This window comes from Urocitellus parryii, chromosome 1, assembly GCF_045843805.1.
Source record: "Urocitellus parryii isolate mUroPar1 chromosome 1, mUroPar1.hap1, whole genome shotgun sequence".
Taxonomy (NCBI): domain Eukaryota; kingdom Metazoa; phylum Chordata; class Mammalia; order Rodentia; family Sciuridae; genus Urocitellus; species Urocitellus parryii.
This window is the reverse complement of record NC_135531.1, coordinates 138,429,408-138,455,648: the sequence shown is the minus strand read 5'-3', so window position 1 is coordinate 138,455,648 and position 26,241 is coordinate 138,429,408. Positions and strand designations below refer to the sequence as shown.

Below are 26,241 nucleotides of genomic sequence, written 5' to 3'. Positions count from 1 at the left end.
AAAAGGGGAATATTTCAAGAGATACCACTGAAATCGAAAAGTTTGAGGCCAGCCTGGGCAACTTAGTGATACCCTATCTCAAAATAAAACAAAAGGAAAGGTGTAGTTCAGTGATAGAGTGATTCCCTAGCACACACAGGACCCTTGGTTCAAGGTCCAATACCACAGAAAAATAAAAATAAATAACCATATTACTAAAAGTGATCCATAGATTCAATGCAATGCAGTCTTACTGATTACTAGTGATATTCTTCACAGAACTAGAAAACAACAGTCCTAAGATTCATATGGAAGAGCAAAAGATATAAAAAGATATAGATAGCCAAAGCAATTTTGAGTAAAAAGAACAATGCTAGAGGTATGACAACACCTTATTTCAAATTAAACTACAGATCTATAGTAATAAAAACATCAAGGTACTAGCATTAAAAAAAAAAGACACATAGAATAGAATAGAAGTCACATCAATGGAATAGAATAGAAGTCACACCAACAACCTAACACAAATACAGTCATCTGATTCCTTACAAATGTGCCAAACATACATTGGAGAAAAGACAGCCTCTTAAATAAATGGTGCTGAGAAAACGGAATATCCATGTATAGAAGAATGAAACTAGATCCCTCTCTCTCACCCTGCACAAATGTCAACTCAGAATGGAGACCTAGGACAAAGACCAGAAACTTTGCAACTGCTAGAAGAAAACAAGGAAATATAGGCACAGGTAACAACTTCCTCAATAGGAACACCTATAACTTAAGTGTTATATAATGCCAGGAATTAATGGTATTAGCAGGATGGCATCAAGTGTAAAAGCTTCTGCACAGCAAAGGAAATAATTAGCAACCTGAAGAGAGAGCCTGCAGAATGGAAGAAAATCTTTACTAGCAACAACAGAGGATTAATATCCAGAATATATAAAGAACTCAAAAACTTTAATATCAAAAGAACAAATAGCCAATTCAATAAATGGGAAAATGAACTAAAGAGACTCTTCTCAAAATAAGTATAAATGGCCACTAAATATATGAAAAAATGTTAGATACCTTTAGTTATAAGGGAAATACATATCAAAGCTACACTGAGATTCCATCTCCAATCAGAATGCCAGTGGGAATGAGGGAGAAAAAGAATCCTCATACATTGTTGGTGTGAATGTAAATGAGTATAACCACTATGGAAATCAGTATGGAGGCCCCTCAAAAAACAAAACCACCATATGGTCCAGCTATCACACTCCCTGGTATGTATTCAAAAGAATTAAAAACGGGCTGGGGATGTGGCTCAAGCAGTAACACGCTCGCCTGGCATGCGTGGGGCACTGGGTTTGATCCTCAGCACCACATAAAATAAAATTAAAATGTTGTGTCCACCGAAAACTGAAAAGTAAATATTAAAAAAATTTTCTCTCTCTCTCTCTTTAAAAAAAAAAGAATTAAAAACACTTTAGAGATACATGCACTGCCATGTTTTTATCAGTACAGTTCACAAGGGCCACATTATGGATCCAGCCTAGGTGTTGTCAACAGATGCACGGGTAAAGAAAAGGTGGTATATATACACAATGGAGTTTCATTCAGCCATAAGGAAGGAATGAAATTTGTCATTTGCAGGGAAATGGGTGGAACTGGAGAGCACCATGCTAAGTGTAATAAGCCAGATTCAGAAAGACAAGAGTCATGTTTTCTCTCAAAAGTGGAAGCCAGAAAGAAAAAAAAAAAAAAAAAAGGATCTTGTGAGAGCAGAAGGGAGACTATTAGGGCAGAGGAAAGGGATCCGGAGACGAGAGGAGGGGATGGCAAGGGGAAGTACCAGAGCGAAATTGATCAAATTGTGTCATGTGCATATATGAATATGCCAGAATGAAACTCACTATTCTGTATAATTACTATATACCAATAAAAAAAATCAATGCATTTACAGAATAGTTAAATCTGCGTAGTGAATGCACATAATATATTTGAAAACAGTAAGATATAGAAAAGTAGATGTTAAATTCCAAAATTGAATATAGATACATAGGTAAAGAGTAGATGCCACCCTTCTCTGGGATTATGTCTATGTAGCAAGATTTTTATTTTTATATTTTCCTGTATTTTCCATACTTTCTACGACAAATGATGTGTGTAAATATTTACGTTTTAAGAAAAATTACAGGGGCGGTCAACTGGGGAAGGACTGTATGAGCCTTGAATGTCGTTCTGAGGGTGTTTTGCTGGGGAAGGTTTGCTCAGCCTCTGGGGGATTGGAGCACAGGGCCTCATACTGCCTGTGGCCTAGAAGCTGTTTGTGGGGAAGAGTTCTCCGCTATTCTGTGCTGGTTCTTATTTGAGAGAAGTTTCCTGAGCTTATGATCTTATTTCAGATAATACAATGTGAGACCTGGTGGCAGCCTAAGAGATGTGCCAAAGCTCTGTGTGATCTCTGCTCTTGCCATGTTTATCAAACATAAATCAAGAACCTTTGGCTATATTTAGAATGTGCTAGATGATACAGGTGCATTATTTAATCGGATCCGACCACAATCTCATAAGGAAACTGAGACCTCAAGAGGCAATGCAGGCACATGGTGCTGGGTTTAGGATTGATTCCAGATCTGCGTGATTCTAGCATTCCAGCATTCTGAACCACCCTGCTCTGTGTTCTCTTAGTATTCTCACACCTGGCTTGAGTACTCACTTGGACACGGAAGCACCAGGTGATAGTCTCTTCAGCCCCCACAGTCTCAGTTTCCTTGCTTATGATAAACTTTGCCTCCCAGTGCTGTTGAGAGGAGCCCAGATCAGACCCTTAGACCTCAAACCTGAGTTAAACTAGCAGACCTCCTCACCTCACTGCACAAAGTAGGGAAGCAGATGCCCCGGGCCAGGGGATGGGGAGGCGGTACTTGTCCTCATTTGTAGAAGAGCCAGGACTTGGATCCAGGCATTCCTCCCCCTGTAAAAACGCTCTCCAGGTTCAACATAAGCAGTGGTGGCAACAGGGAAGGGACAACCTCTGGACAACTCTTCCTCCAACCTAGGGTGGGGAGGCTGGCTCCTGTCACTTCCCCAGATTCCTGTGCTGACAGCCTCTCTGGCTGGTGCCTGGGCCAGCCTCTGCTTCCCCGGGAAGAGAGGGTGGAGTTTTCAGGGAGCTGCACAGTCAGACCCGCCCTACCCGAGCAGAGGAGGCAGCCAGGGCCTGGGGGAGGCGCCTCTCCTAGCTCAGTGGGCCCTGCCTGGTACTAGGGGAGGAGCACAGGGTCCTGGAAGCTTCCCCTTGATTACCATCCCTCCTTGGTCAGAAGTATGCTCCCCCCACACCCACACCAACCCCCACCCCCCAGCAGTGTTGCAGTGGGCCTGACGTTCATGAAATTTCTAATAATTTTTATTCTAATCTCTACCTTTTACAAATCTGTCACCATGGTTGAAAAGTAATGTTTTTCTTTTATCGTGATCATTCACAATGGAATATTTCTGTAATGTTTTCATGGACTGCCTTTTAAAAGTGTTTCTTAAAATAGGGTCGAGGGTCTGGGGATGTGGCTCAAGCGGTTGCGAGCTCGCCTGGCATGCATGCAGGCCCGGGTTCGATCCTCAGCACCACATACCAACAAAGATGTTGTGTCCACCAAAAACTAAAAAATAAATATTAAAACTCTCTCTCTCTCTCTCTCTCTCTCTCTCTCTCTCTCTCTCTCTCTCTCTCTCTCTTTAAAATAGGGTCGAGAATATCTCCCTCCCTTTTCTTTTTATTTATTTTTATTTTTTTTTAAGAGTTTTTTTTTTTTTTTTTTTTGGAGAGAGAGAGAGAATTTTTAATATTTATTTTTTTAGTTCTCGGCGGACACAACATCTTTGTTGGTACGTGGTGCTGAGGATCGAACCCGGGCCGCACGCAGGCCAGGCAAGCGAGCTACCGCTTGAGCCACATCCCCAGCCCCCCTTTTCTTTTTAGACTGTCTTGAAAAGCTACAATTGGGCTCACACACACACCCCTCCCCCGCCCCCATCTTGGTCCATCTGACCAGAGCCAGACCCTGACCAACTTTTCCCTTGTCTTGGCTGAAAGGAATGATTTAAAAGTGTGTGTGTGTGTGTGTGTGTGTGTGTGTGTGTGTGTGTGTGTGAGAGAGAGAGAGAGAGAGAGAGAGATCTTAAGACAGCATCATTTCCCCTTCCCCTACCCTGGAAGAATTATTCTCAAGTTTCTCTTACTGTGTTTTGGAAGGTTAAAATGCCCTCCATTTTATAAAGTGATAGTGACAATCTACAAATAATTTCTTTCAACATCCTTGCTTGCCAACCCCTGTCAACTCTCCCATTTAAAAACTGCTTGGATTAGGGTGGAGCTCAGTGGTAGAGTGCTTCCCTTTCATGTACAAGGCCCAGGGTTCCATCCTCCGTACTGGAAGAAAGAAAAAAAAGAGAAAAACAAACCTCATTCATGCCATCTGGGCCGCACTGGCACTGCAGCGTGATGTAGAGAACCCTTTTGCATCAAGAACTTCTTGATCTCAGATTCAGCCTCCAATTGCCAAGGGTGGCTAAAATGTCTACTAGGTGAGGCTCAGAAATTGGGCCCTGCCAGCTGTCTCCTAAGCCACCTTGACCAAGTCATAACCTCACTCAGTCTCGGCCTCTCATTTTTAAATTGGTGATACTCATACCCATTATGTTCTAAAAATTAAGAGAGGATAGGCAAGACCGCACAGCATCCTGAGTATCATATCTCACTCCCACACAGCAAGGTAAGTAGGATGCTCCCCATTTCATAGTGGCAGAAGCAGCCCCTTTGGATGGAGAATAAGCACAGGGCGTGGGTTTCTGATGCTCTGCCTACAATACCACATCACTCTGAAGGGAACTTGGATAGAAGCTGAGGTAGCCACAGACCCTGAGAGGATTGGAAGTTTTAGGACACCTTAAGACAATAGCTAGGAAACCGTAACAGCCAAATCCCAGGAGAGGGAGAACGTGGGCAAGGCTGTGCCTTAAGACAACAGCAGGATCCAGGCTGCAAGAATGAGGGAAGGTCAACCAGCATCAACCAGCATTCTCACGGAGGGCTGCCTGGGCAATGATGAGAAATCACACCCCAGAAACCCCTCCCAGGGCCAAGGGAGCACCACCTGAGGTTTGTGAAGAAGCAAGGAGCCTAAATGGACCAGGCATGGGCAAGGTCTACTGTAATTAGGGTCCTGTCCTGTCTCTGAAAGAATCTCACTGCAGTATCCATCCTCATGTTGACCTCCCACTCAAGACCCTCACCACAGTGTCATCTCATTTCTTCCAGAGGCACCAAGAACCAGATCATCCACCCAAACCAGAACCACAAGAATTGGATCTCCTTAATAAGGACACAGGTGAGTCGCCAGCCCCATAAATTCTCCCACTGACACTCATGAGGTATCTACCTTATAATCAACAAAGCTGATCAAGCTACTTAAATAGCCCATGATATCCTTGGTAGGTGATGTTAACAGGAGTATCCATCTAAAATCAGGGAGTGATAATCCTGATCTGTGTTTTCCTGTCCTTAATTGTTGGTACCACACCTAGCATGCTATGTGCATTGCTGGAAAATAAATTTTCAGAGGGATTCAGGTAAATTGGAGGTAATATAGTGGAGCAAAATTAGGCTGGTAAAGAATCTGGAAAATATGTCTCATAAGGAACAGTTGAAGAAACCCAGAACATTCCACCCTTAAAGAAAACAATAGTTTTCCCAGTTGTCAGAAGTGCCCTGATAGAGAAGAAAGATAAGCTTTGTTTAGTGTGAGCAGAGGTCAGCTCTGAGCCTCGAGATTGTAACATCATGCACAACAAAATCAGCCCAGTGTCAAAGAATTGTTTGTGTGGTTGTTGGTTTAAAACCCCCAGAGCTACCTGGTAATCCGATGAGCTCCCCGTCTCTGAGGTGTTTAATTACAGCGTGGAGGTTGTTAGTGATACTGTGGATGAAGTTTGAGTACCAGATACACCATTGGACCAGACTTCAGAGGTTCTACAATCTGACTCTATAAAAATAAGCTGGAGAACATCAAAGAGAAAGATTCTGTGCACTCCCCACAAATGAATCAGAATCTTGGGGATTGGAGCTGAAGAATCTTTAGTTTTAGTAAGAGTATTTTTTTTAAACTAAGTTTCTCTTCAGCTGGGGTTTAAGATTGAGCTCATGGACCAACATTTGAGCCAGATGTTTCGAGAGAGTCTGGACTGTTTGACCTTGACCATAAATTTCAGCTAACCCCTGTCTGTCCACTCATGGTCCTTTCAGCTCAGGTCTGTGGGTCACCAACTCCTCCTTCTGCCCTATTGGATGTGACCACAGCATTGGCTTCCCCCTGGTCCTCACATTTCTAGACCTGCGCTTTGCCAGACCCTGCCTGTGAAGTTCTCAAAAAAAACAGTGCTGCCAGGCACAGTGTCACACGCCTATAATCCCAGCAGCTCCGGAGGCTGAGGAAGATCGTGAGTTCAAAGCCAGCCTCAGCAACTTCGGGGCACTGAGCAACTCAGTGAGACCCCTATTCCTAAATAAAATACAAAAATAGAGCTGGGGATGTGGCTCAGTGGTCGGGTCCCCCTGAGTTCAATCCCTGGTACCCTAAAACAAAAAAAAGCAGTGCTAATAATGTTAACACTGACAACTTCAAATGCTTGTCATGAGCACTGATGGGCATTTAGGGAAAACATCTAATGAACAATAAATAACATTCATTGAGCACCTCCAAAGGGCCTGGCATTACATTTTTGTGTGTACCAGCAGGCACAATGTGGTTGTAGTAGAAGCATTTGTGGTGCAATCAGATTTTGCAGGTTTGGACCCCTGCTTCCCTGAATGTGAACTGGGTGGTGTTGGCCAAGCTGCATGACTTCCATATGCCTCAGTCTCCACTGTGTGAAGTGGGGACAATAATTGTATCCATTACATCAGTTGTCATGAAAATTAAGTGAGTCGTACCTGTGAGATGCTTGGGATAGGCTGGGTTTGGTCAGCTACCTGCTTTTATTATTTGGGTAGCCATTGTTTTATGACTTAACAATCTCAATAGCTCCATGAGGTAGTTACCATTGTTATCCTGATTTCGTGTATTGGGTAGCTGAGGCAGGTGGGTGGGCTCTGCCTTAGATCGTGGCCAGCCTGTTGGACTCCAAGTGGCATTGGCAGAACCTATTTAGGAGTTTCCCTGAGCAAGGGTAAGCTTCCTGATTATACCTCCTTCCTGCTCAAAACTGGTCCACCTGGGGAGATGCCAAAGGTGGAGGGTCACACACTAAGATGCTCACAACCCCCAGCAGGTAAACTGAGTGACAAGGTAGCCCCTTATGTGCATCCTAAGTAGGGAAAGCTGAAGAACAGGGCAGGCTGCAGAGCCACAAGCTAGCCAAAGGAAAGGAGAGCTAACCTCGGCTCCAGCCCCCGACGGACATGAAGCCATGCATCGTCAGTTCTTTGGATTGTTCGGGGAAAGCTGGAGACGAGTATTATAAGAAAAAGCTTCCCAATTATTAAATCTTGGCAACTACTGATTTTCTACTTTAGGTGTTAGTTGGAGCAAATGGAACACCTCTATGGGCCAAACTGTCCTGTGAGCTGTCATTATTATGGGGCAGATGACCACTGGCTGCTACTTTGAAGGAGGGTCTCCAAAGCCAGGCATCTTGAGGGGCTGCTGTGACTCCACTCTTAAGGAGGAAACTCTGGTTCTCATCATTTTGCCCCAGCTTTCCACACCCGCCCTGCTGGTCCTGACTCTCTCTACTTTGTGTGAATTTTTTTTTTTCTTCAGCTACAGCCACTGCTGTTCAGTCACGTGCATCTGAGGAGGCTAAGCAGCATCAGAAAGACATTACCAGAATTCTCCAGCAACACGAAGAGGAAAAGAAGAAATGGGCAGAACAGGTAAGTCCCAGGAACCCCAGCCCCACTCTTTCCTGCTCTAAATCCCAGGCCTACTTTTGGCATTTATCATTATAAGTGTCCTGTACTCTTTGCCAAGAAGGGAGTCCTCGGTCAGCTGAATACATGTTTATTTCAGCCACTACATGGCAGGCACATTGGCTATGGCAGTCAGAGCAGGCAGCTGCATTCATGAAGCTGACCATTAATTTGATGAGTCAAAGTCATTGGGTCAGCTGTTGGATTATTTGCCCCTCTGGGACCGCCTCATGGTTGGACAGGGTCACTGAACTAGCTCTAGTCAATGAGCTGTGAAAGGATGAACCAGGCTGAGCATTTAACTGTGGGTTCAAGACCCTTGAGGTCTTTCTGTTTGACTAGTGGAAGGGACTGGCATTGTTTGAAAATGTGGCTCTCCGTGGACCTGATTATTTGATGCTGATCCTGGATAGCAGAGCACTGGACCACCCAACATGGACAGGGACATGTGAGAAATCAACCTTTTCTTTTCATCAGTTACGACTTCGCCCTGGTTTGTTATGACAGCATAATTTCTTCTCAGACTGAGACCAAAAGTCAGATACTAAACACAACTCCCCAGTATCATTTTACTCCAATTATAACTGCTATGAAAAGTGTAGAGGGTTGTGAATGTACATAATAGAAGCACTTAACCAAGTCTGGGCATCAGAGAAGTCCTCTGAGGAAGCAACACTGGGGCTTTAAAAATTATTTGAAGGGCTGAGGTTGTAGCTCAGCGGTAGAGCACTTGACTAGCACATGTGAGGCACTGGGTTTGATCCTCAGCACCACATAAAAATAAATAAAACTACAACTAGAAATATTTTTTTAAAAAATTATTTGAAAATGACGCCAGGCCAAGCACAGTGCCACACACTATAATCAGGAGGCTGAGACAGGAGGACACAAGTTCAAGACCAGCCTCCATAACTTAGTGAGAACCTACCTCAAAATAAAAAAACAAAAAGGGCTGAGGGTTGTACCTGGGTTCAATCTCTGGTACCACAAGAAAAAAAAATTTGGAAATGAAACTTGAAGGATTTCCTAAATAATTACAGGCCTATAATAGTTGGATGTTAAGGTCACAAAAAATGAGGAAAGACTGAGGAACAATTCCAGATTAAAAAAAGACTGAAAAGATGTGACAACTCAATGCAACCACAGTCCAGGACTTCCCCTTCCTGGTTCCCATCTGGGCCACTAACCCTTCTCCTCACTCTGCCTCAGTTTCCTCCCCAGTGGGGAGAGGTAGAGAAAGATCTTAGGATGGAGTATACATAAGTTTTCTCTAAATCTCTCTACTGGTTATCTTTAATTATACATAGAAAACATGCTATGTACATACAAATCTTCCAAATTCTGAAACTTAGTCTCTTTTTAAAAATGGTTCTACATTTATGGACTAATTGCTCCATTAAATTGTAAGATGATTTGTTTCTAAGAAATTTCCCTCTGGGCTCCACATTCATCCAGCAGACTCATGGGGGACGACCTCTGTGCAGGAAGGGGACTGCCTGAGGCAGTAGGAGAGGTATAGGGGGATCCAATCTGGAGCCTTCCTCTAGGTGCTCCCTAGTTTGGGTGCAGTGAGCACTTGGTTTTTGAAAGTGGATTCACTTACATGTCTGTGGGTCTTTGGTTTGTTTTGGTAGAGTAACATCCTTAACCACGAGATGAGTAAGTGTCCCTAGGGATCATCAAGTTGGGTCTCCTCAAGGTACAGACAGTGAGCTAGTTAATGCCTGAGGGGAAAAGGATCTGGTCCCAAGGCACAGGGGAACTGCGGCAAGGCTGGGACTGGAGGCCCCTTTCAGCTAGGCCTTGCCTCAGGGTGTGTCCATCTGCTGTGCCCTTACAAAAGATAAACTGGAGAACATCTCAAGGACAGGACAGTGAGAATGGCCCAGAGTGTTCAAAGCCTGGAGAAGGGAAGCGTTCAGAACATGGCTATTGTGCTCAGATCTCCGAGGGGCTGCCTGGGCTCAGGAGCAATCTGGTCCTGTGTAACCCCAGGTCTGGGACCTGATGGCTTTCCATGGAGGGAGTGGGGCTCTGATCACCAGCTCCACATAGCTGCAGGCTGTGAGCGGCTCAGAGATGCAGTGTGAACCCGCTGGGTCTCACTCCTGCCCGGGACCCTCTGTCCCCAGGTGGAGAAGGAGCGGACACTAGAGCTTCAGGAGAGGCTGGAAGAGCAGCGAAGAGTCCTGGAAGGAAAACACGAGGAGGCCTTGCAAGGTGAGGATGGAGACTGTCCAGTGGGGAGGTGGGGGGGAGGCAACGCGGTCGTCATGGCCACGCCCACTGCCTTTACCTGGGGCCGCGCACCTGCTCCCACCTAACAAGCAGTTAGGTGGTGGCAAAGCTGGAGTTTATGGGGTTCTTGGCCCTAAAGAGATAATGGAGTTTTCCTTTGGGGCGTGACTTTTAAAGCCTTGCATTATGCTTTATGCTTTACTTTGCCTTATTTGAGAGTGTTTTTTTTCCCTTTCCATTTAAAAAGTAATGCATATTCATTAAAGGAAATTTTAAAAACCTAGGCAAATAGGAGATTTTTAAAACATCCATGTTACATTTCCACACTGATGACATTTCTTACAATTTATGGTTAGCTTGAGTATTTTTTATAAATAACTCTTCTTATATAACTAAATGTGATCATCACAGAAAATTTAGAATCTATGAATTAAATGTAAAGGTCTTAGAACATAGAGATTAAGCTCTTATTCTCCAGAACCAGGGAGCTGGGTTTGAATCCTAGCCAGCTCTACCACTTACCACCTGTGTAACCTTGAAAAAAAAGTACTTCACCTTCCTCACAGGGTCTTTGTGAGAATTAAATGGTTTAATGATAGACACAGAATTTAAATCAGTGCAAGATACTTGGTAAGTACTTATGAGCACTTATTATTTTACTACTAAAAATTTAAAAATTTGATTTTTTTCCAGAGCTATCTGTTGTTATCTCTTTGACACAGATCTCTTTCATTTATTTTTCTGTACAATTTTGTATAGAATATACATATATACACACAGACTAGTATATCTGTTTTTTTCTTTCAATTGCATTAGCATCCTGTAGTTAAACTCTTCCATAAGTTTTAATAATTACATAGCATTCCAATTCCCTTATTCACTTAATTGATTCCCTTTATAATATTCAGGTAATTTCCAAATTTTTGCCATTGTTTGTAGTAGTAATGATACTTACACAGTGAACCTCATTTTGTAAAATCTTTGTAACCCCCTAGTAGAATTGGAGAGGAAAAGTGTGTGTGTGTGTGTGTGTGTGTTTGTGTGTGTGTGATGTTGGTAAAATAAACATAAGATTTACCATTACTGAATGCCATGCAAGCATCATGCTATCTAGTTCCAGAACATTCTTGTCACCCCAGAAGGGAACCCCACACCCACAAGCCCATTATGTCTTATCATCCTGCCAACCTCCTCTGGCAAGCAATTATCTCCTGTCTCCATGGCCTGGTCCATTCTGGGCACTCTTAAAATGGAATTGTGCAACTTGTAGACTCTCACATCTGGCTTCTTTCGCTCAGCATGGGGTTTCCAAGGCTCATCCATGTTGCAGCAAGCATCTGCTCCCCATTCCTTTTCAGAGCTGAATGTTACTCCATTGAAAGGACACACCATACTTTGTTCATCCATTCATCAGTTGAAGGACATCAGTTGCTTCCACCCTCCAACCACTATAAATAGTGTGCTAGTGCAAGCACCTGCTTGAGCTATTCTCAGATCCCCTGGGTGTACACCCAGAAACAGAATTGCTGGGTCATATGGTATTTCTACATTGAACTTTTTGAGAAACCACCACACTGTTTTCCACAGTGGCTATACTACTTTTTTTGTTCCCACCAGCAAGGAGTGGGTTTCAATTATTCTGTGTCCTTCCCAACATTTGTTATTTTCCATTGTTGACACCCCGATGAATGTGAAGTGGTATCTCATTGTGGCTTTGATTGGCATTTCCATAATGACTAATTTTGTTAGGAATCTTTTCATGTACTTGTTGGCCATTCATATATCTTCTTGGAATTTTCCATTATTATTGCCATCCTAGCATGTCTGAAGTGGTATCTCATTGTGGTTTTGATTTGCATTTCCTAGAGGGCAATTTCATTGATCATCTTTTCATGTGCTTGTTGGCAATTTGTGTGTCTTCTTTGGAAACAGCTATCTATCTTTTGGCAATATTAAAATTTACCTTGAGGGCTGGGGATGTGGCTCAAGTGGTAGCGCGCTCGCCTGGCATGCGTGCGGCCCGGGTTCGATCCTCAGCACCACATACCAACAAAGATGTTGTGTCCGCCGAGAACTAAAAAATAAATATTAAAGAAATTCTCTCTCTCTCTCTCTCTCTCTCTCTCTCTCCCTCTCTCTCTTTAAAAAAAAAAAATCTCTCTCTCTCTCACTCTCTCTTTAAAAAAAAAAAAAAAAAAAAAATTTACCTTGAAAATGCCATACTGATTTTTTTATTTTCATCATCAGTATTTGCATAATATTTCCCCAGAATTATCTATCCTTTTCTTCTTTTAAGAAAGAGGGGTCCCAATTTTTTGACAAATTTATTGACTGGGGTCCCCACATTTGATGATCTTAAGGTCAAAAAAGTTTTTTATTGGTGCATATTAATTACCTAGAATAGTGGGTTTCATTGTGGCATATTTGTATATATATAACATAATTTGTTCAATCTCCTTCCTCAGTCCCTCCCCTTTCCTTCCCTTCACCCTCCGGAATCCCCTTTCTCTGCCTTAATGGTCTCCCTTCTATTTTCATGAGATAACTTCTTTTTCTTTCTTTCCCTCCTGCTTTCACATGTGAGAGAAAATATACAACATTTGTCTTTCTGATTCTGATTTATTTCACCTCACATGATATTCTCTAGTCCCATCCATTTTCCTACAAATGACATGATTTCAAGTCCTTCTTTATGACTGACTAAAACTCTATTTTGTATATATACATTTGGGAATTGAACCCATTACCACTGCACTACCGAAGAGCTATTTCTCCAGCCCTTTTTATTTTTTAATTTTGTGACAAGTTCTCACTAAGTCACTGAGGCTGGCCTTGAACTTGCAATCCCCCTGCTTCCAGAGTCCCTAGGAATACAGGCATGTGCCACTACACCTGGCTATATATACATTTTATTTATCCATTGATCTGTTGACTGATACCCAGGCCAATTCCATACAAGTACACTGCTTTGAGATCTTTTGAATAAATACTGAGGAGTGTTTTATCTGAATTATATGGCAGTTGCATTTTTTAGTTTTCTGAGGAGCCTACAGATTTCCATGTTGGCTGTACTAATTTACATGCACACCAACAGCATATCAGAGCTCCTTTTTCCTGCATTCTCACCAGCATATACTGTTATTTGTATTCTTGATGATTGTCATTCTGACTAGAATGAGATGGAATCTCAGTATGGTTTTGATGTGCATTTCCCTGGTGGCTAAAGATGTTGAACTTTTTTCCCATATATTTGTTGGCCATTTGTATTTCCTTTTTTTTTTTTTTTGAAAAGTGTCTCTTTAGTTCATTTGCTCATTTATTGAATGGGTTATTTGTTCTTTGATTTTAGGGTATTTGAGTTCTTTATATATTCTGGATGTTAATCCTCTGTTGGGACAGTACCTAGCAAAGATTGTTCTCCCATTCTGTAGGCTCTGTCTTCACAGTGTTAAGCTTTTTCATCTGATGCCATCCTATTTAATACTTTCTAAGCTTGTAGGAGTCCTTTTGAAAAAGTTGTTGCCTGCATCCATGTGTTAGAATATTTCTCCTATGTTTTCTTCTAGCAGTTGAAAAATGTCTGGAAACACACACAAACACTTTTTTCCTGAGACCTAGATTGGCCTCAAACACATGATCCTCCTTACTGAGCCTCCTGAGTAACTGGCATTACAGGCCTGCAAGCCACCATGCCTAACTAAAATTATTTATCTTCTTAAAAACACCATTATTGTTATTTTATATGTAAATTTTACATCATGCTCTTTTCATTTAACATTGTATCAAATATGTTTCCAAGCATGCTGCTACTGAAATGTTTATAAAGCTTCTTCTCAGCAAAGGAAACAATTAATAACAAGAGGACAGAGCCTACAGATTGGGAGAAAATCTTTACCACATGCACCTCTGATAAAGCATTGGTCTCTAGAATATATAAAGAACTCAAAAAAGTTAACACCAAAAAAAGAAATAACCCAGTCAATAAATGGGCTAAGGAACTGAATAGACACTTCACAGAAGAAGAAATACAATTGATCAATAAATATATGAAAAAATGTTCAACATCTCTAGCAATTAGAGAAATACAAATCAAAACTACTCTAAGATTTCATCTCACTCCTGTCAGAATGGCAATCATCAAGAACACAGACAACAATAAATGTTGGCGAGGATGTGGAGAAAAATATACACTCATACATTGCTAGTTGGACTGCAAATTAGTGCAACAACTATGGAAAGCAGTATGGAGATTCCTCAGAAAACTTAGAATGGAACCACCATTTGACCCAGCTATCCCACTCCTTAGTTTATACCCAAAGGATAAGTATACTGTAGTGACATAGCCACATCAATGTTTATAGCAGCTCAATTCACAATAGCTAGACTATCAAACCAACCTAGGTGTCCTTCAATAGATGAATGGATTAAAAAATGTGGTATATATACTCAATGGAATATTACTCAGCTTTAAAGAAGAGTGAAATTATGGCATTTGCCAGTAAATGGTTAGAATTGGAGAATATCATGCTAAGCAAAATAAGCCAATCTCACAAAACCAAAGGATGAATGTTTTCTCTAATATGCAGATGCTAGTTCACAATAAGGCGGTGGGCACTAGGAAAGAGTAGCGCTACCTTAGATTAGGTAGAGAGAAGTGATGGGAGGGGAGGGGAGGGGACGTGGGAATAGGAAAGATAGTAGAATGAAACAGACATTATTACTCTATGTTTATATGTGACTACATGACCAATATGATTCTGTAACATGTACACTCAGAAAAATGAAATTATAACCATACATTTATGATATATCAAAGTGCATAAATGCATTCTACTGTCATGTATTAAACTACTTAAAACAAATTTAAAAATTTTTTTAAAAAGATTAGACCAGGGCTGGGGATGTGGCTCAAGCGGTAGCACGCTCGCCTGGCATGCGTGCTGCCCGGGTTCGATCCTCAGCACCACATACCAACAAAGATGTTGTGTCCGCCGAGAACTAAAAATTAAATATTAAAATTCTCTCTCTCTCTCTCTCTCTCTCTCTCTCTCTCTCTCTCTCTCTCTCTCTCTCCTCTCTCACTCTCTCTTTAAAAAAAAAAAAAAAAAAGATTAGACCATAGCACTCATGGTTTTGCTTATTTCCTATGAGTCTGGACATCTAAATTTTAGCTATTATAAATAATACTGCTCTAAATATCTTTTACATAAAGACATGCCTTCATTTCACATTAAATCCTTAGATTTCCCCAAAATCAAGTAACTAGAACAGAAGTCAGAACAATTTTAAGAATTTTGAAATATATTGCAACATTAGTGCAAAACATCTCAAAATGGGATTGAAGCCCTTTCTTGGGAATTCAAAGCATTTTGTTTCAGTACTAACATGGCGTGAAATAAACTGGGATTGTCACTCAGCTTCCTTGAATCTCAGTTCCATTACTCCCTAAAATTTACTTTCTCTGCCTTATAAGGTTTTATGGGAGAAACTTGTTCTCCAAACATTGCTTTGATATTAGTTTTATGACTATAAATCTGTGGAATAAAAATTTTCCTAGCTGAGCATATGGCACACACCTATAATCCCAGCAACTCAGGAGGCTGAGGCTAGAGGATCATGAGTTCAAAACCAGCCTCAGCAACTTAGCAAGGCCCTAATCAACTCTGTGAGACCCTGTCTGTAGATAAAGTATACAAAAGGGCTGGGGATGGGGCTCAGTGATTAAGCACCCCTGAGTTCAATCTCTGGTACCCATACCCCCCCTAAAAAAAAAAGCCCACTCCAAAACTCAGAGGGAAAGGGATTTCCTGTCTTACATTCTTCCCATCAGTCAGAATTCATTAATAGTTATTTTTATTTTTTTTAATATTTATTTTTTAGGTGTAGATGGACACAACACAATGCCTTTATTTTTATGTGGTGCAGTGGATCATACCCAGGTTCCACCCATGCTAGGAGAGTGCTCTACCGTAAGCCACAATCCCAGTCCCTAATTGTTATTTTTAAATGGTTTGGCACATATTAAGTGCTACATAAGTGTATATTAAATGAATAAATAAAAGCATGGCTTGGGGAATATATGTGGGAATTCATTTATTTGGGGGGAGGCAGAGACTAGTGATTTTCTACATTCAATGATTCTTTTTTTTCTACTTTTGTTTTTATTTTTGTAATTATCATACAAGAAATTTGACTTTTTTGGTGTATAGTTTCATAAATTCTAATGCACATATTGATTCATGAAACCATCATCACAATTAGGATATAAAACAGTTCTATTACCCTGCCCCCAAGCTCTCTGGAATTACCCTTTCATATTCACATCCTCCCCAACCCAATCCCTGTCAGCACTGATCTGTTCTCCATCATTAGATCTTTGTCTTTGGGGAGCTATTGTATAAATGAAATAATACTATATGACTGTTCACATTGGTTTCTCACGATGCCCCTGAGGCCCACTCCAGTTGCTATGCATTGCAATAATTCTTTCTTTTTCTTTGCTGAGTTGTGGTCCATTCTTCACACCTTCCTGATGCAGGACACTTGGGTTGTGGCCAGCCTGAGGTGATTAGGAATAGAGCTCTTCTAAACTTTCATGTCCAGGTCATTGTGTGGATGTCGGTATCCATTTCTCTGGGGTAAATACATAGGAGTGGGGTTGGTAGGTCATATAGTAAATGTCTGCAGCTTTACAAGAAATGGCTGAGCTGGTTTTCAGAGTGGCCACCAGTTGACACTGCCCCCACTAGTGAAGGATCAGGTGCACTGTTCCTTCTTGCCAGCCTGTGTTGTTGTCACTGGCTTTTATTTAAGCTGTTGTAATGCTAGTGCAGTGACATCTCATCATGGCCTTAATTTGCATTTTAATAATAATTTTGCTGTCTGCATGTCCTCTTTGGTCAAATGTCTGCCCATGTCTTTTTCCCATGTTGTTAGATTTATTGGTTCTTACTGTTGAGTTTTGAGAGATCTCCTTATATTTTGAATGCAAGTTCTTTGTATTTGCAAATATTTTCCCCTACTCTGAGGGAGCATAATTGTTTTCTCAATAACGTATTTCATAAAGCACAGCTTTCAATTTTGATAAAGTTCATTTTTAAATTATTTTTTCTTTATTATACCTTTGATGTCATGTCTGTGAACTCTGCTAAAATCCAGGTTAAAAGATTTTTTTTCTATGTTCCTTCCAAAAGTTTTATGACTTTAGGTTTTTACATAGATCTATGACCTATAAGATCCTGTGTTCTTTTCTCCTTTAGACCATATTAGCATATAGTGATTGAATTGATTTTCAGATATTTAATCAGTCTTGCATAAATCCCACTTTCATGTTGCTGAATTCTATTTGCTAATGTTTTATTGATGATGTCTGCTATATTCATGAGACAGATTTGTGTGTAGTTTCTTATTTTGTCTGGTTTTGGTATCAGGATAAAGCTTGCCTCATGGAATGAGTTGGGAAATACTCCCTTGTCTTCTGTTTCTAGAAGAGATTAGATAGAATTTGTGTTTAAAAAAAGATGCAATTTGTGTTATGTTATTTTTAAATGTTTAGTAGAATTTGCCAGTGCTTGCACATTTCTTTTCCAGAATGCACTTAACTACAAATTCAGTCCTTTTAATGATTTCAGGAATGTCCAGGTTATATATTTCACCTTGGGTGAGTTTTTAGTAGTTTGTAGTCCTAGAGGAATTGGTATATTTCATCCAAGTTGTCAAATTTATGTGCATTAAATTGCCCACAGTATTCCCGTAACATCATTCCAAATGTCTGTTGTATCTGTAGTGATGTCCCCTCTTCTATTCCCAATGTTCATAATTTGTGTTCTTTTTCCTTTGCAGTCTTTCAAAGAAACTCTTTTGGCTTCATTGATTTTTTCCCCCTCTTTGTCCATTTTCAATCTCATTGATTTCTGTTTTTATTTCTTTCTGCTAATGTTTAGTTAGCCCTTCTTTTTCTGATTTCTTAAGCTAGAAGCTTAGGTGATTTATTTGAAACCTCCTTCATGTTTGCATTTAATTCTATAAATTTCCTTTACATACCATTTATCCACATCCCACAATCAATATTTTGTATTTTTATCTTTCAAAGTTCAAAACATTTTTTAATTTTTCTTTAGACTTCCTCTTTGGTTCATTGAATATTTAGAAGTACATTTCCAAGTCTGGAGATTTTTCAGGTTCTCAGTGTGTTATTGATTTCCATTTTTTTTCCAGTACAGTCAGAGAATAAGAACAGTGTTCTTATTTTTTCTACCTTTGTAATTTGTTAAGGTTTATTTTATGACTCAGGATATAGTTTATCTTATGAAGCTGTCATGTGTACTTAAAAAGAAATTATATTCTTCTATGTTTAGGGTGAATATTTTATATATCAATCAAATAGATTAAGTTCAGTTGATGGTAGCATCCAGTTATATATTCTTGCTGATTTTCTGTCTGTTTTCTACTGGATACTGAGAAATGCTGAAGTCTCTAACTATAATGGTATATTTGTCTATTACACCTTTCAGTTCTTTGTTTAAAATTAATACAGTTACTACATCTTTATTAGTAAATGCTTCTTTTTCCACTCTTTTAACCTGCCCATGACACGTATTTCACATATTTCCAGTGGGTTTATTTTAATTCTGCTTGGTTTGGCTTTTCAGTGTCCTCCTAAGGCCCATGTGATGAAGGGTTGGTTCCCAGCCCACTGAGCTACTGGGAAGTGGTGGAAACTTTAGGCCTACCAGAAGGAATTGAGGTCATTGGGTCGTGCCCTGGAAGGGGATATTGGGATCCTGGCCTTTTTTCATGTATTTGCAAATACAAATATACATATTGGCACCATGCTTTCCAACCAAATTCTCCTCTACCACATGCTCCTACCATGGCATGCTGTGCCACCACAGGCACAAGGCATTGGGGCAAAGCTACCATGAACTGAAACCTCTGGAACCATGAGTCAAAGTAAACCTTTCTTTCTTTTAGGTTTATTATCTCAGATATTTTGTAACAGTGATGGAAAGCTTACTAAGATAAGCATATCACTTTTTATTTTTTTGTTTTTAATCCATTCTGATATACTCTTTTATTTGGTGTGTTTAAACATTTAATGCTTGTAATTAGATCTTTCATTTTAATACTTGTTTTCTGTTTGTTTTCTTTGCTTTTAACCTGTTTCCTCTCCTGCTTCATTTTGGAGTATTTCAGCAACTTTCAGTACAGTATTCCATTTTAATTTATCTATTGCTTTTCTTACTCTGTCTCTTTGTGTGTTTTGTGATTGTTCTAATGATTATAATACATTAACTTGTCTACTTCAAATTTATATTTTACAACTTTAAATAGTATGTAGAAAACTTATCATCATGAAGTTTCCTCTGTCCTCTCCCTTTTTGTTGTAGTACTCCCTTATCCATGGGAGAGCTATTTCATGACCCCCAGTGATGCCTGAAACTATAGGAAGCATCAACCCTGTATGTACCAGTTTTTTCCTTATGTACATATTTGTGATAACATTTAATTCATAAGTTAGGCACAGTGAGACTAGCAAAAATACCTATAAATAAAATAAAACAATTATAAAAATGTACTTTAATAAGAGTTACTTAAAATGTCTGAGTTGTTTGTTTCTGGAATTTTCCATTTAGTATTTTTTGAACTGTGGCTGACTACAAGTAACTGAAACCATGAGAAGTGAGACCCTTATAAGGTGGGCCCACTGTTCCTGTCTTGCGCTTTACATCTACAACACCTGGAATACTCCATCACTAAAGCTTATTGTTTTTTTGCTTTTAAATCATCAATCATATTTTTAAAGGCTCAAAAGAAGAGAGTCTGGGACTGGGGATGTGGCTCAAGCGGTAGCGCGCTCGCCTGGCATGCGTGCGGCCCGGGTTCGATCCTCAACACCACATACCAACAAAGATGTTGTGTCCGCCTAGAACTAAAAAAAATAAATAAATATTAAAAATTCTCTCTCTCTCTCTCTCTCTCTCTCTCTCTCTCTCTCTCTCTCTCCTCTCTCACTCTCTCTAAAAAAAAGAAGAGAGTCTATTGTATTGACCCAGGTATTTGCCAGTTCTGTTTTTCTGCCTACATTCCTGAAGTTCCAAGTTTCCCTCTGATATCATTTGAAGAATTTCCTTTAGTCATTCTTTTAGAGCAGGTCTATTGGTGATGAATAGCCTTTGTTTTGGTTTTTCCATCTGAGGATATCTTTATTTCACTTTCTTTCCTAGGGTATATTTTCACTGAATGTAGAATTCAGTGAAATTTTTTCATGTTATTTTATTTCAGCAGTTCTAAAATCTTTCTTTTTCCTTATAGATTCCAAGGTCTTTGTTGTTGTTGTTGTTGTTGTTGTTTGGTTTTTGCTTTTGTTTTTAGTTTCTTTGTTTTTGTTGGTGGGGGGGGGGGGTTGTTTTGTTTCAGTGCTGGGACCCAGGGCCTTGTACATGCTAGGCTCTAGGCAAGGGCTTTACCACTGAGCTACAACCCAGCCCCTACTTTCCAAGGTTTCTGATAAGAAATCCACATTCATCCAAACTGATGTTCCCTAATGTACCATTAGTAATGTACCATTTTTTGTGGTTCCGTTCCAGATTTACTCTTTGTCACTGGTTTTCAGAAATGTGTATGGATTTCTGTATCTGTGTATGGGTTTTGCTTGGTTTACTCTGGGGTTCAGTGAGCTGCTTTCATCTGGAAAGGTCTATATTTTGCCAGATTGCTTCTTTCTTCAATAATCTTTCCATATCACGCTCTTCTTCTTCGACTCAGGTGATATAAAATGTTAGACATTTTAGGATTATCTTACAGGTGCCTGAGTCTCTGTTCATTTTTTTCCAATATTTTTTTTCTCTGTGTTGATCAGAAGGGATCATTTCTATTGATCTTTCTTGAAGTACAGTGGCTCTTTTTTATATCATCTTCATTCAGTTATTGATTTTCCTCTTTGAGAATGAGTTCTTTCATTTAATCACATTTTTACTCCTAAAATTTTCTTTTTTTTAATTTTTCATCTTCTATTTTTTTCTAAGAATTTCTTGTTTTCCATTATTTTCAAGAGTGTATTCACGCTTACTTCTTGGAACATTATTATAAAGGCTGTCTTAAAGACTCCATTAATTCCAACACTTATATCATCTCAATATAGGCATCTGTGGAATGTCTTGTAGACAAGTTGATATTTTTCTGTTCTTAATATGCTGAACAATTTTGGATTGTATTCTGGACATTTTCAGTATTTGAATACAAGAGATTTTGGGTTTTGTTTAAATGTGCTAGTTCATTGGTACTTCAAATTCTGATCTTTGGCCTAGTCTGCTACAGCCTTTTTTTTTGTTGTTGTTGTTGTTGTTGTTGTTTTGTTTTGTTTTCCTTTTTACAGTTCTAGAGATTGAACCCAGGGGTACTTTACCATTGGGCTACGTCCCCAGCCATTTTAATTTTTATTTTTAGATAGGGTTCTATTAAGTTGCCAAGGCTGGCCTAAAATTTGCAATCCTCCTGCCCCAGCCTCCCAAGCTGCTGGGACCGGTGACTCAGTTGTGTGCCCACCATACTATTTATTTTTCAGAGTCCACAAATAAGTGCACCATTCATTCTGTCCAGATTTTATAGCTACACAGTTGGACAGACTGGATGGAGTGTGTTTCTTTGATCTTACTTTATACTGTCTTAATAGGCAACTTAACAAAAAATTAGGGAATTAGTTCTTATACAACTGGTCTTACCAATTTTTGACAGCTCTATCACATCATATTACTGATCAAACACTCTTTTTGATGTCACTACCATCTTCTTGTCCCCCTTGGTTTATATCTGTGAACCCTATTCAACTGTGCATGCTGACCACACTGAGACCAAGATCCAAAGTTCTCGTAGCAAGCTTGTCTCCTGGTACCATATCATGCCATGAAAAATGCATAGGGCCAATGTTTTGTAAGCTAGGTTAGCCAGGTCACAAAGTCATTAAATTATTTCTTGTCAATTAAAGGACAAAGTATTAAACTTCCCATTCCTGTCTTCTTTGTTCTCATTTTTTTTTTCCTGGCCATTTGCCATTTCTCTATTGTCTTCTTTCAGCTGAGACAGGTTGGAATTTTTCAAAATGGGAAGATGGATGATAAATATAACTGTACTGATTTTGAAAGTGATAACAATTCCAGATCTGTACAACCTTGCCTCACCTGGAAAGCTCTTACCAGTCCTTTTCTATATGATCCTTGAGTCAGCCCTGGAGACAATCAGGGCAGGCTTATTGACCCATTTCACAGTTGAGGCAACAGGACTCTTAGATGTTTGATGTGATGTTCTCAAGGTCTCAGTGTTGAAGAAGCAGAGTAAGGACCAGGTAGACTTCCAGGCCACAAATCCAGTGTATGGGCAATAGTTTTGTACTTTGATTGACAGGCAATAATTTAATGACTGTGATTTGGCTAACTCAGTTTACAAAGCATTGGCGCTCTGAATTTAACATGACCTAGTACAAGGTAGACAAACTTGCTATGAGATCTTTGGATCATAGCCTCAGTGAGGTATGGTTGGCATGCACAGTCTGGTGGAGTTCACAGTTATGAACTAGGATATAATTTGTTTCCATTTCCATGAACTTTTACTAAATACCTATTATATTTCCGGCACAGCTCTCAAGTAAGCCTAGAGAGTAGAAGGATGGATCAGGTCATTCCCCATTTCTGGCCCAAATGTGACCCAGGAGATTATTTGCATCTTCCTGACCCTAGGGACTTGCCAGAAGGCTTTGAGGAGAAGTATCTGAGCTTATAGAGATCTTCTTTCCCCACAGTCATCCAGGCCTCATTTGAAAAGGAGAAAGAAGCCCTTACCCACTCCTTCCAGGAGGCCAAAGCTGCCCTTCAGGTGAGAAGGGCTGGGCCATGTCAGTGTATAGTGGGGTTAGGGAAAGACCCAAACCGAAGGCTTCCAGGTTTGAGGGGCCAAAGTGACTATCTTCCATGTGTCCAGGCCCCTTAATGTGGTGACTAGATTCTTAGCTCAAGATGTGATTAGGGTTGTCCTGTTTTTCCAAGGACTATTGGGAGGATCTTGGCGACTGAATGGGCTACGGTTTGAGTAGAGCTCTGGTAGATGCCCAGGGACCTGTGAAATCTTCAAAGAAGACACTCACTGACTGCTTAGGGAAGATTTCTTAGAGAAAGTGATATCTTAGCTGGAACCTGAAGGATAGGTTCAGTAAAGAAAGATAAGAAGTGAGTGTGCCTTATGTAGAATAAAGCAATATTTTCAAAAAGCACAGCGGAAAAGGGAGAGAGACTGTGGAACACCTGAGGAATTGTAGGAAGTGCAGAATGCCTGGGGTGTAGAGTTTGGGAGAAAGGCTGAGGCTGAAGAGGAAGGAGAAGGCCAGGAGGTAGGAGCCTGTAAGCCATATTAGGAGGCTATTCTCTGCTGAAGGCAATGGTCAAAGTCTGAGGGGAAGAAATTCTTAGCAAGGGAAAACTGGAGACAAGAATGTCCCTTATGGTTGAAGGAATGATATAATGTTTGGCCACAGGAAAAGCAGAGATCGATAAGGCTGGAAAAACGAATTGAGCCTGGTTTGGATGGGCTTTGAATGCCAGGCTCACTGTTCTTTGTCCCAAGGATTTGTGGAGCCACAAAAGGCTATATAGCAAGAGGTGAGGTGGGATGTTTCAGGCAGTGGTTGAAGAAGGTTACACCTGCATCATTGTATAGGTTAGGCCAAAGAACCCCAAACTTTTCTTTCTCTGGGGTCTGGTGACATCCACTTTCATGAGCCCAACTTTGATCACCTCCTTCCTGCTCCTTTCTCCAGGAGACCATAGCAGGACTGACCTCACAACTGGAGGCCTTTCAGGCCAAGATGAAGAGGGTAGAAGAGTCCATTCTGAGGCGAAACTATAAGAAACACATTCAGGTAGGTGTAATACACCTGGGGGCCTTTCCTTCTTGATTCTCCAGGGAGATTAGGATTGGACAACCGGACAGGTGAGCCCATCTTCAAGGGCAAGGCTCAGACCTGACATTGTCACTTTCACAAGGGCCTGGAAGCAAGAGGGTCCCCCCCTTTCACTGAGAAGCTCAGAGAAAGGCATATGGTTCAGTAAAGGACACAGCTTATGGATCCAGACAGAACCAGGTAGACATAGGAAACCCAACACTTAGCACAGACAACTCAACCTACTTGAACTACACAAGCCTCAAAGGGTGATATTAGAGTCAAATGAGATGAAACATATTGACCCATAACCACAGGCCAAGAGAGGGATGGGACTTAAGAAAGTCAATCAGTGAGCTGGTGGCAGGATGGGAAGGAGGGAGGTAGTCCATGCCCTTCTCTACCTGATGGTCTGATGAGGTCATTCTATGTCCCTATCTAGGATTATGGGAGTCCCAGCCAGTTCTGGGAGCAGGAGCTGGAGAGCTTGCACTTTGTCATCGAGATGAAGAATGATCGGATTCATGAGCTAGACAAGAGGCTGATCCTCATGGAAACAGTGGTCTGTGGCTAGGAGATGCAGCCTCAGGCTGCTGTTTGCTGGGCACATCCTTTGTAAAACAAGCAGGGGAAGCCCAGCCTGGTTCACACCGGCCTTGACCTGCCATCCACAGCTCACATCTTCAGCTGGTCTATGGCCAGTCCAGGCAGGGGCTCTTTGCCATCTGGGTCCTGAATTTTTCTTGGTTACTTAGGTTGCTGTAACTTGGGTGATGCTTTGGGACAGGCAGCTTGCTAATCAGGAGGAGCTAGCACATGTCATAGGCAGGGAGGGGTTGAGGGAAGAGGAGAGGCTGAAAGGTCAGGCAGATGTGGGAGGCCAGGATCCTCAAGGACAAGGCTGGAGAGCAGAGGGCATTGAGGACACAGGTGGTTCTGTTTCTGGAAGAACAGAGGCCTCAGAAACCTAGGGCTGAGGGGTTAGGAATGCAGCTCAGTGGTAAAGCATTTGCCCAGCATGCACTGGCTTCAATCCCCTGCACAGGAAGAAAGAAAGAGGGGCAGTAGAGGGGAAGGAAGGAAAAGGAAAAGAAACTTGGGGCTGAATCCAAACAGACAGCGCTGTTCCAGAGGAAGTCTCCCTGGCCTCCCCATGTCTATACATCCTCAGACCATCTCACATGTTCCCTATAAATTCTGTTGAACCATTCTTATGATAAAACATACAGACTTAATTTTGTTTATATAGATCACGTCCTTCTGACTTTATGAGAACAAAAAAATACCCTTTCTTCTATGAACTGATGGAGAAGTGAGATGGGAGTGACTGTACTTTGTTTTTAACTTTTTCCTGTAGAAAAATTATAAGTTGTTAGCCATTTGTTAACTCTTTAGCTTTATTTTTGGTGAATTTATTGCTCCATGAAATGTAGCATCTTGTCTAGAATGAATGAGTGTTTTCAGGGACCACCGATAAGAAGGAGGTCATAGTATACGCTGGACCATGTGATTTTGGGTAGTTTTCTGAGCCTGTTCTGGTTTGTTACAGAAAGAAAAAAACCTGAAGCTGGAGGAAAAAATCACAACCCTGCAACAGGAATATGAGGACCTCCAAGTTCGAGCCCGTAATCAGGTGGTGGTGTCAAGGTAACTATCCCCCCTGCCTCTTCTCCTCCACCCCACCCCTTTTGCCAAAATCTCCAGTTGGAAGGGTCTCAGAAGAGCCTAGGGAATGTATTGACAGGTGGGTGTGGGACCTGTCTAGGGAATGTGGCTTCCCTTTTCCATGTGAGTCAGGAAACCCAATGGACCAGCTCTGCCTAGAAACCTAAGTCCCAGTGCCCTGGTCACTATCTGCATGTCCCTGTCTTGGATGAGTAGACTCTACTGGAGAACCCAACATGGGAAATGGGAAATCCGGAGTTGAACGGGCTCACGTGGAATGAATCAATTCTAAGGACTTTGTAAACGAAAGCTCATATCATGTATCAGACATACCTTGTTGAATACCTTCTATCTTCTGTCATGGGATCCTCATAATGATTCGAAGACCTGAGTCCTATTATTATTATTATTCCCATGTATTGAATGAGGAAACTGAAATTCAGTGAGAGTGAAGAACTCATCCAAGATCACACGGCTA

General features: G+C 40.9%; 1 protein-coding gene across 3 annotated transcripts in view; it reads left to right on the top strand.

Annotated features, from left to right (window-relative positions):
• The window catches only part of Ccdc69 (coiled-coil domain containing 69), a 64,588-nt gene that overhangs the window by 14,833 nt on the left and 23,514 nt on the right, over positions 1-26,241 (top strand). For all 3 annotated transcript variants that reach the window (XR_013344160.1, XR_003301811.2, XM_026400202.2), the window contains exons 2-8: positions 5,282-5,351; positions 7,782-7,894; positions 10,063-10,150; positions 22,965-23,038; positions 23,976-24,077; positions 24,541-24,660; positions 25,648-25,745. Coding sequence is in view for 1 of the 3 variants with exons in the window: in XM_026400202.2 (XP_026255987.2) it covers positions 5,282-5,351; positions 7,782-7,894; positions 10,063-10,150; positions 22,965-23,038; positions 23,976-24,077; positions 24,541-24,660; positions 25,648-25,745 (665 nt within the window). In the remaining 2 variants the exon portion in view is untranslated. The remainder of the gene's footprint in view (positions 1-5,281; positions 5,352-7,781; positions 7,895-10,062; positions 10,151-22,964; positions 23,039-23,975; positions 24,078-24,540; positions 24,661-25,647; positions 25,746-26,241) is intronic.